The 10,539-nt window shown below is 48.2% G+C and overlaps 1 protein-coding gene across 1 annotated transcript in view; it reads left to right on the top strand.

The window, feature by feature from the left end:
• The first annotated feature begins 1,717 nt into the window (after positions 1-1,717).
• Positions 1,718-10,539, top strand: part of Pxmp4 (peroxisomal membrane protein 4) — a 16,363-nt gene continuing 7,541 nt past the window's right edge. Inside the window, exons 1-2 of the mRNA XM_021194533.1 lie at positions 1,718-1,896; positions 8,578-8,640. Of these exons, the coding sequence (XP_021050192.1) occupies positions 1,784-1,896; positions 8,578-8,640 (176 nt within the window). The 5' untranslated portion in view covers positions 1,718-1,783. The remainder of the gene's footprint in view (positions 1,897-8,577; positions 8,641-10,539) is intronic.

The raw sequence follows: 10,539 nt of genomic DNA, 5'->3' as shown, positions 1-10,539 counted from the left end.
TTGGGAAATGTACTGCTCCTGCTCAGAACCTGAGTCTGGTTCTTAGCATCCACGTGGGGTGGCTCGAGAGTGACTCCAGCATCCCGGATCACCTCCACTCAGAAAGACACACTTAACAACACCAAAGATAAGTTTTTTTAAAAAAAAGAACAAGGTGGGTGTGGTGGCAAGTGCCTTGCTAGGGTCTTCCAGGATAGCCCAGGCTGGACTCAAGTCCATGATCTTTCAGCCTCTGCTTTACCAGGACTGGGATTACAGATGTGTACCCCCACAGCTGGCATAGCTTGAGATTTCTGACATACTGAACTCCACTCTCCAGGGTGTAGAAAGACTTATCAGTCACACTGTCCAAGAAAGAGCTTTTAAAAAGCTTTCCTTTCCTTTTTCTTCAACTGCTTAGTTTGCCTCTGAAGCAGGCCTTTTCTGGCATTCCTTGGGGTAATGGTTGTACAATGATTTCTGTCACATTAGCCTGGAAGGTGAAACAACCTTTTGATTGTTATTGTTGTCGTTTCCCTGGGGGGCTGTCACCGATTGACTCAGAGTGTCTGCTCTAAGCCTCCTGGACTTTCACTCCTGTATCTCATGCTCTCTGTGGTTGACAAATTGAAATTCACAGGGTCAATATTTGCCAAGGCTCTCTGTCATGAGTGGCTTTCTTTCGCCAGTATCTGAGCCCTCTTGTTAACTGTCTAGTTACCAGTATCTGAGCCCTCTTGTTAACTGTCTAGTTACTAGTATCTGAGCCATCTTGTTAACTATCTAGTTACTAGTATCTGAGCCATCTTGTTAACTATCTAGATACTAATATCTGACCCCTCTTGTTAACTATCTTGTTACCAGTATCTAAGTCTTCTTGTTAACTATCTAGCTACCAACTTTCACTCAAGCTTTTTCATTCCTCACATTTTTAAGCATTTCTGAGTTTATAAGAGGATTGTATAAATAAACATATTGGGCTTATTAACTATCCATTAACAGGAATCCCTGAAGATTTACCCATGCTATGACCATAATCAACAGTGGTCTTGTTGCGTGGGGCCTTGGATATACAAGTGCCAGAACAGACACAGTGCTGTATGGGCCTCAGTCGTCATCAGGTGTCCCAGGTCTTGACAAAACTTGATGTGCAGACACTTGGCCAAGCCTGGCTCCATTCTTTTTGCCCATCTTTCTTGTGTTCAATCAGGGCTGTGGTCATATGTTTTGTGCAATGTTCTGGCAGTGATAATTTGTTATGTTTACTGCTTCTGTACACTTGTGTTGGGTACTGGGGTTACAGCAGAAAATAAGACATCCTGTTCTACAAAGTGAGTTCTAGGACAGCCAGGGCTACACAGAGAAACGCTGTCTCGAAAAACAAAAAACAAAACAAAACAAAAAAGTGTTAAGTGCGCTGACAAGTACATAACTTCCAAGCACCAACCCACTCCAACTCGAAAGAGAGCAGCAAACCCTTCCCAAGCCCACAATTAAACAAACTTCTCCCTAAGAAAACTGCCTTCTCATTGGGCAAATCCTGCGTGAGACCTTCTGAGTCACGGTGATTGGTTACCAGCTCTCCTTTCTCTTCCAATCAGACAGATATTCCGAAGAGTAAGCACGTCTCAGCCCCTTGCAGACAAATGCGCTCTATGACTGGCTCTCTTATATGATTGACGGCAGCCTCAGCCTATCGACCCAACGGCGGGGCGGTGCTCTCCAGTGCAGTGAGCTTTGTAGCCCCAGCCCAGGACTGTCAGTACTTGGTCGGCCGGGCCCCTCGACCCAGTGCTCTGGTGCTATGGCCGCCCCACCGCAGCTACAGGCTCTTCTCCAGGCTGTCAACAAGCTGCTTCGCCAGCGCCGCTACCACGCTGCGCTGGCCGTGATAAAGGGCTTCCGGAACGGGGCTGTGTGAGTAGGGCCGCGGAGTCTAGCCAGGGCTGAGGGACGGGCCTACCCGGGGTCGCGAGTTCGAGGCCCGGGGCCACTGAGCTGTGCTCTCTCTAGGCCTCAGGTGTCTGTACATTTCGGTGCCCCGTTGGTGCGGCAGACGTAGGTTTCTGGGTTCCAGTCACCTTACCAGTCCTGAACTGGGGCGTCTTCTGTCCTGCGTCTAGGTCCTCTGTGCTTTCCAGCCTGGCACTCTTGGCTTAGTCGCCTCCTGTGCCGGCACCTGTATCCCCTCATTGGGTCTAATTCATCTCATCTTGCCTTGTGCCCTTTGGCCTACTTGGCTTCTGTGGCTCTGTATACACAAAAGAAACTGAACTCTGTCCTTTAGCAAGCAAGTGGTCACCTACTGCCTTATAGGTTCCCCCAGTTAAGTCGCCGACAGGTTCACATCTGTATGTGACTTCACCTTATCCTTCATTTTCACTGGGGTCTCGTGAGAAGTGACAGTGAATGTATGTAGGAAAAAGTAGCTAATATTTTCTGGGTAAATTGATCTCATTTCCTCATAGGTAGGAGAGGAGATCTTGGGGTTGTTTTTCTTGACTGGTGCCCCGGGGGTGGGGGTGGGGAGTTCCAGCTTCTTTAAACCTCATCCCTTAGCAGTTAGTGAGGGGCCACTATCACGGAGAGAGCAGTGACTCTCAAAGAAGAAACCAAAGCCTCTTTCTCCTAAAGTTGGCATCCTGGTAGCAGTGTGTGACATGGTGGTGAGTATGTCAACTGCCAGGACGTAAAACCTGGTGTCAGCCACCATGCTCTTCATCTTGAACAAACCATTTTGGCTTTCTGGGTCTCACTTTCTAGAAACTGGGTCCCCCAGAGCACTTGCATACTGTTTGAAGATTGAGTTGTTGTGTGAAATGGAGAGTGCAGTCCCTGGTGTGTGTGCGTCTGTGTGTCTGTCTGTCCGCTGACGGATGTTGGTACAGGTACGCTGTCTGCCTGGCTCACAAACCCTTTTCAGATCGCTGCTTCCTGTTCCTCACCATCTTTCTCTATAGTACGTGTCGTCAGACACTGGATAATCTTTTTCCTGGTCCATGTCTCTCACGAGAAAGTGGGCTCCGTCAGTCTAGGGTGGTGTACACCCTCAACACTGAAGATGCTGGGTCATCCTGGGCTACAGTGTGAGAACCCGCCTCAACAGCAGCCGCAAAAAGAACTTCACAGGATGGACGTCTTTAGATTGTCCTCTGTGTGTCCTGGTACTCGCTCTGTTATAGGCATTCAAATTCTCCTTTATGGATATTTGAAAACTAGGAATGACTCTTGTCTCAGCCTCGAAGACGGGTGGACTGTGATTTATGGGGGAGGTCTGTCGATTGCTCCTGGTCACAACATGTCAGTGTTACAGTCAGGATTCAAACTCAAAATGGATACGGAGTCAGGTAGAAACTGGGTCCTACAGAATCTGGCCAGATCATATCAGACACTCTTTGACCAGGATGGGGTGAACCCTGAGGTAACATTAGTAGTCGCTTTACCAGGCAGACGCTTGGTGAAAAGCACTGTACAAAGCAGGAGCTGGCCCCTGTGCCAGGCATTGCTCAATATGGTCTTTGTACAGCTCCCCCTATGACACCGTGTCCTCCTGTCCTCAGACAGCACAGACACTTTCTAAGGGTCAAGTGCTTGGACTCTAATCCCAGAGCTTTCATTGTAAAAACTGAATCATCCTTTGTCTCTTCTGGTTTTGGTTTCCTCCTTCGTAAAATTAAAATTATTATAAACTCAGCCAGTGCTGGGTCCCCAAGGCAGGGATCTCAATACTTGTGAGTGATACCAAAGCTCTGCCTCTCTGCAAGGGCCATACGTCCCAGGGGAAGTCTCACAAGCTACTGTGACAAGGCTGAGCATGGCAGCGCACACTTGGTTTGGTTTTGCTTTTAAAGATTTATTTATTATTCTATGTAAGTACACTGAAGCTGTCTTCAGACACTCCAGAAGAAGGTGTCAGATCTCATTACTGATGGTCGTGAGCCACCATGTGGTTGCTGGGATTTGAACTCAGGACCTTCGGAAGAGCAGTCAGTGCTCTTAACCACTGAGTCATCTCACCAGCTTCTGGCAGCGCACACTTGTGATCATAAAGCTTTAGAGGCAAGTGGATTGAGAGTTTGAGGGGAGCCTGGGGTGAGGAACAAGACCCTGTAACGGAAAACAAAGCCAAGCAAAAAACAAAACCCCAAGAAACAAACAAATACCACACCGTGCAAAGCAGTGTGCAGCTGTGCTTTTCAGGGGAAGCGGTGGTGAGATCCTGGAACCCAAATTGGAGTTTTCCAGGGAGAGAAGGGCATTCTGGGTGTGGGAAGGTCTTCAACAAAGGCCTGGGGGGGGGGTGTGGAATGCTGTGTTTGTGAAGAGATGTGGTCAGTTTAGAGAGTCGACCAGGATGACTGGGATGTTTGAACTTTGTGAACACTTTTTTTTTTTTTTTTAAAGATTTATTTATTTATTATATGTAAGTACACTGTAGCTGTCTTCAGACACTCCAGAAGAGGGCGTCAGATCTTGTTACGGATGGTTATGAGCCACCATGTGGTTGCTGGGATTTGAACTCCGGACCTTTGGAAGAGTAGTCGGGTGCTCTTACCCACTGAGCCATCTCGCCAGCCCCAGTGAACACTTTTTTTTAAAAGATTTATTTATTTTATGTATGTGAGTACATTGTAGCCATACAGGTGGTTGTGAGCCTTCATGTAGTTGTTAAGAATTGAAATTTTTTTAGGACCTCTGCTTGCTCCAGTCAACTCTGCTCGCTCAGTCCCTGCTTACTCCAGCCCAAAGACTTATTTACCTGCTGAGCCATCTCACCAGCCCCTTTGTGAACACTTAACTCGCCCCTGACTCGTTCACGAGTAAGGTTTGCCCTCATTCACACACAGTGTGCCTGCACATGTGGAGGTCCAAGGACTGTCTTTCCGTCATTTCCTCCACTTCTTGTTTGAGGAAGGGTCTCGCTGGCCTAGAATGTCACCAGATGGCTAGTTGGACATCAGCCTCCAAGACTCTCCACCTCTCATCTTCCTTTCCTTTGGATACAGGTCCCCACCACTACGCCTTGCTTGTACGAGGGTTCCAGGGTTTCCAAATTCAGGTCCTCACACTTCTAAGCCAAACACTTTACTGACCTAGACGTCATTCCGTCATTCTAGCCTCTACCTTAATTAAAAACAAAAATAAAACAAAAAGAAACCAGCCAACCAGGGTATCACCGTGCATCTTAGGGTAACCTGAAGGCCAAGGTCCTCCTGTCTCAGGCAGTTTCTGACACTGCAGGTGTGATGTAACACATCTCATTGGGATGAGGATTCCAAGAAGGGCTTGTCAGGGGCGTGAGGACAGGCTGCGTGTCGTGTCGCTGGTGTAAAAGGAAGGCTCTGGCTGCCAGGAGGGAGGAGGCTTAAAGCCTCTGTGTAGGAGAAGGAGATAAGGTTTTGAAGGTGCTGGGGGCCCACCGGCCACAGGGACTGAGATGGGAGCTTCCTGCCCACTGCCAGGCAGAGGAGAAGATAAAAAAAAAAAGCATCCTGCTGCCTTCTGCAACAAAAACACCATTTAAAGTTGTTGACTTTAAACTTTTCCTTTCATTTCATCTTTTAAAAGTTAGGCAACTCATTCACAAAAGTCAAGGGTACTCACTTAGCACGAAAGAGGCCCCGAGTTCCATCCCCCAACTCTAAAGTAAAGTTAGGCAAATATCCTCTGACCTCAGTCCCTCTGTGGAGACGGTCCCTGTGTGAGTCTCTTATGTCTTCCTCCAGAGTGTTGTATGCACACACAAACACATCTAACCCCCCACTTTAATGTTTTTTTCTTTGGAAATGTTAATGTATAGAGTACCGTCCTCACCTTCTGGTCTTTGCTACACCGCCCACACTTTTCCATGTTGCTCTTGTAAATCCCAAAGGCAGCCCTAGAGGCAGCAGGTATTTCCCCGTGAGGGCTTTGTACATCACCTCCGGTTTCTGTTCTCCCTCTATCCTCCTCGGGGAGCCTTGTCAGCCATGGCACTTTCTGTGGTCATGTCCTCCGGCTCAAATCCTAAGGCTTTTACTCTGAATATTGAATGATTCTTCATCTCTTCTGACCTCAGTTTTCTCTTTTTAAAGACTGTTAAATTCATTAGTTTTTAAGATATATTTTTGTGTGTATGCATGCTTTGCCTACATGTATGCTTCTGTGCCATGTGAAGCCAGAAGAGGGTGTGAGATCCCTTGAAGATATAGATGGTCGTGAGCTACCACGTGGTGCTGAGAACTGAACTCAAGTCCTCTGCAAGGGCAGCAGTTCGTACACACTGAGCCATCTCAGCCAGGCAGAGGCAAAGATAATTCCTTTATTTGCCTCATGATATAATTTCTCAGTCCCAATCTAGAGGGTTTTTTTGAGTCAGAGTCTCTTTATGTAGCCCTGGCTGATCTGGAATTCTGTGTAGACCAGGCTGGCTTTGAACTCACACAGATCTGCCTGCCTCTGCTGGGGTTAAAGGCCTAAAGGCATGCACCACCACACTCAGCTGGGGTTCCTCTCAATCTCTTCTGACCCAAGTTCCTCACGTGTAAAATGAAAACAGAGAGGGAACCCGTTCTCCCCACCCCCACTTGCCCCACTTCTCTTACGTACATGCTCATGTGGGTGTGCCGGTGGATCAGGATCCAGGCCAGAGGATGACATTGGTTCTTGTCCTCTGTCACATTCTGCATTGGCTTTTGTGGCAGTGTCTGCCGCTGAGCCTGGAGCTCATCCTTTGGCTAAGCTGGCTGAGCAGTGAGCTCCAAGCCTCGGCCTGGCCACCTCTGTCCCCGTGGTCTGGGGTGGCTGATGAGGTCCACTGCTACTGGGTCCTCATACTCCCTATGCTCCCTGTGCACGCACTTTACTTTCTGAGCTGTCTACCCCATGCCTGATTCCAGCCATTTGCTCTTTCATGTAAGTACCAGGTAATGGTGTGTGTCGATGGAGTCCCTCCCTAGCCACAACCACCACCCCCTGCTTTTTTTGAGACAGGGTTTCCTGTGTAGCCCTGGCTGTCCTGAAACTTGCTCTGTAGACCAGGCTGGCCTCGAACTCAGAGATCTACCTGCCTCTGCCTCCCAAGGGCTCCTCCGTTTTGAAGCCTACAGTGAATATTCCTACATATTCAAGTAGCAACAGTATGTGCCTCACAACCATTGTCCCCCAGGCCGTCGGGAGTTTAGGACTCAGCTAGACTCGGTGACTGCAGCAGTAAGGGTGAAGGTGTATCTTAGGGTGACTGCTGCTGTGGTGACCTATCATGACCAAAGGAAACTTGGAAAGAGTTTATTTGGCTTACATAGCTTAAGTCACAATCCACTGAAGGAAGCCAAGGCAGGAACTCAAACCAGGCAGGAACCTGGAGGCAGGAGCTGATGTAAAGGCTGTGGCGGGGTGCCGCTTACTGGCCTGCTTCTCATAGCTTGCTTAGCCCGCTTTCTTGTAGAAACCAGGGCCATCAGCCCACAGTTGGCATCACCCATGGCCTGGGCCCTCCCCCATCACTCACTAATTAAGACAATGCCCCATAGGCTTGCCGGCCCACAGCCTGATCATATGGAGGCATTTTCTCATTGAGGGTCCCTTCTCTCAAATTACTATAACTTGTGTCAAGTTAATATAAAGCCAGCATACATGTCCATACACATGCACAAATAAATAAAATTTAAATTTATCAAAGCAACAACAACAATAATAAACTAAAAATAAAACTCTTGGTATGGTAGCATACACCTTTGATTCCGGCACTCAGAAGGTATAGGCAGACAGGTCACTATGAGGTTTTTTGTTTTGTATTGTTTTTTGTTTTTCAAGACAGGGTTTCTGTGTCTTGGCTATTCTGGAACCTCCTTTGTAGACCAGGCTGGCTTTGAACTGGGAGAGATCTGAACCTACAGGAGCCTGCCTCTGCTTCCCAAGTGTTGGGACTAAAGATGTGCGCCATCTCTCCAGGCCTTCCTGAGAAGTGGTGGTTGTTCTTGTTGTTTTGGGTGGTGACGGTTTGTTTTTGAGACAGAGTCTCGCTTTGTAGCCCTGACTTCTCTGGGACTCACTACGCAGACCAGGCTGGCCTTTTAAACTCAGAGAGACCCCATTGGGATCCAAGGTGTGCACCACCACCATCTGGCTCTCTGAGCTTGAGGCTGGCTTGGTGTACATGTTGAGTTTCAGCCCAGCTAGTGCTACATAGAAAGATTTCTGTGTCAACGAATGAATGTAATAAAAGCAGTATTGTTAAGAACAATAATAAATCAAACTTAAAATTAATAAAAGATGAACCTGGCTATCGCTACACAAAGGAGCTGAGGGTGTGTCTCTGCAAAGCCAGGTGGGCGGGAATGGTGACCATCTTTTGCATACTTCATTTTCTCTCACGTTAGAAGGTTTTGCATTCCTTTTTAGTGGGGGAAACTGAGGCTCGGAGAAGGTAAAGATAAGCTGAAGGTCGCTGTACCAGGAAGGTCTAGAACTTGAACCCAGATATAAATGGAGAGCCAACACCGTTTCCTCTCCCGTGGGGTATCCGGACTGGGGGTGGGGAGAGGACCAGGGGTCCAGGGGAGAGCCTGCAGCCTTGTACAGCAGTGGGTTAGTGACTGATTTCTTCTGTTTCTGCAGCTATGGAGTCAAGATCCGGGCACCTCATGCACTGGTGATGACCTTTCTCTTCAGGAGTGGCAGGTACCTACCTCTCTGCATGCCACCGGGAAGAGAGCGTGCCCAGCCCTTAGGCCAGGATGGCTATAGTGGTTTCCTAGCTGGGACTAGTTCTCCTGTATCCCCATTCTTCCTAAATGCCAACTCTGATTCTATGCCCCCCACTTGAAAATGCCCGTGGCTCCTCACTCTTCAGCTGTTGGGTCTGGCCACAGCCGTATCCTGCACGTCCCGTGTGGGCTTCCTTGGCACACAGGCTCTGTTCCAGGCACATGACTCGGCACTTCCACTCCCACACATTTGCCTGTGCATGCTCACTTCCAGGAATACTGCCTTCCTCTAGCAAGCCTTTATTTTCTTCCTGGAGACCTGTCCAGATCTCCAGAAATCAGTCTCGGTTCTCCCCTCACCAGCTTCAGTGTCCCCACCTTCTTCTGAGTTCCTATAACCCCTCCTTCATGGCCTTACTCAGAGGGTTCACTTCAGTCCAGGTTTCATGGCTTTAGACACACCTGTAGCTACCCAGGGGTTGGAGGGATGACGCCATTACTTACGAGCACGTGTTGGTTTTTCAGAAGGCCTGAGTTTAATTTTTTTTTCTTTTAAAAATTGATTTATTGGGGCTGGTGAGATGGATCAGCCGGTAAGGGCACTGACTGCTCTTCCAAAGGTCAGTTCCAAACCCAGTAACCACATGGTGGCTCACAACCACTCATAATGAGATCTGACGCCCTCTTGTGGTGTGTCTGAAGTCAGCTACAGTGAACTTATGTATAATGATAAATAAGTCTTTTAAAAAATTTGATTTATTTATTAAATGTAAGTACACTGTAGCTGTCTTCAGACATACCAGAAGAAGGTGTCAGATCTCATTACGGATGGTTGTGAGCCACCATGGTGTTGCTGGGATTTGAACTCAGGACCTTCAAAAGAGCAGTCAGTGCTCTTAACCGCTGAGCCATCCCTCCAGCCCCCTCTGAATTTAGTTCTTAGCACTCCCATGGTGGTTCCCAATCATCTGTCACTCCAGTCCCAAGGACCCCTATACCTTCTTCTGAGGTCTACAGGCACCAAGTATCATGTGATCTACAAACATGCAGGCAAAACACTTGTACACATAAAATAGAAAATAAATACATCCAAAATAAATCATGCTCAGAGGGCGGGTTAAGTCTAATTGGCAAGCGTCCTGTTTTGACATTTTCTTTTTATTTTACTTATCTTTGTCTGGGCTTTTTGACCCCCCCAGTCTCATCTTTCCCCTTCTCCTCCCCCTCCTCCTTCCCCCTCTCCTTCTCTCTCCAGAGCCAGGAACATAGGCTCGCACACTGCCATTGAGCTATAGCCCCAGTCTGTAGACCAGGCTAGCCTTAAACTCAGAAATCTGCCTGCTTCTGTCTCCGGAGTGGTGGGATTAAAGGCGTGTGCCACCACTGCCCAGCTCAGTTTTGTTTTTGAGACAGGGTCCCACATCATTTTGTTTTTTTGTTTGTTGGTTGGTTGGTTTTTTGTTTTCAAGACAGGGTTTCTCTATGTAGCCCTGGCTGTCCTGGAATTCGTGTTATAGACCAGGCTGGCCTTGAACTCACAGATGTTTGCATTCCTGGTGTGTGCTACCATGCCTGGCCCAAATCATTCTTTAAAACCTGAACTTATTCATTCAGCCCCCAGGTATTTAGGGAATGTCTGTTATGAGCTGGACACTGTTTGGGCCGCTGAGGAGAGAGCTGTGAACAAAGCAGACAGGGGTCCCCACTCTTCTCAGGTTCATCTTCCAGCAGGAGGTAGCAGAGCAGGAGGCCAGGGACGGTGAGCACGAGCCTGGCAAGGCTGAGAAGTCAGCCACCAAACAGTTGAAAGGGAGAGGCTCTCCAAGGGCCACAGCGAGAACCGGGCCAGGCCTGGGCCTGAGAAAGAGCTTGG

The sequence above is a fragment of the Mus pahari genome, chromosome 3 (assembly GCF_900095145.1).
Source record: "Mus pahari chromosome 3, PAHARI_EIJ_v1.1, whole genome shotgun sequence".
In the NCBI taxonomy this organism is placed as follows: Eukaryota; Metazoa; Chordata; class Mammalia; order Rodentia; family Muridae; genus Mus; species Mus pahari.
The sequence above is the reverse complement of the archived record's forward strand: the minus strand, read 5'-3'. Positions and strand labels throughout refer to the sequence as shown.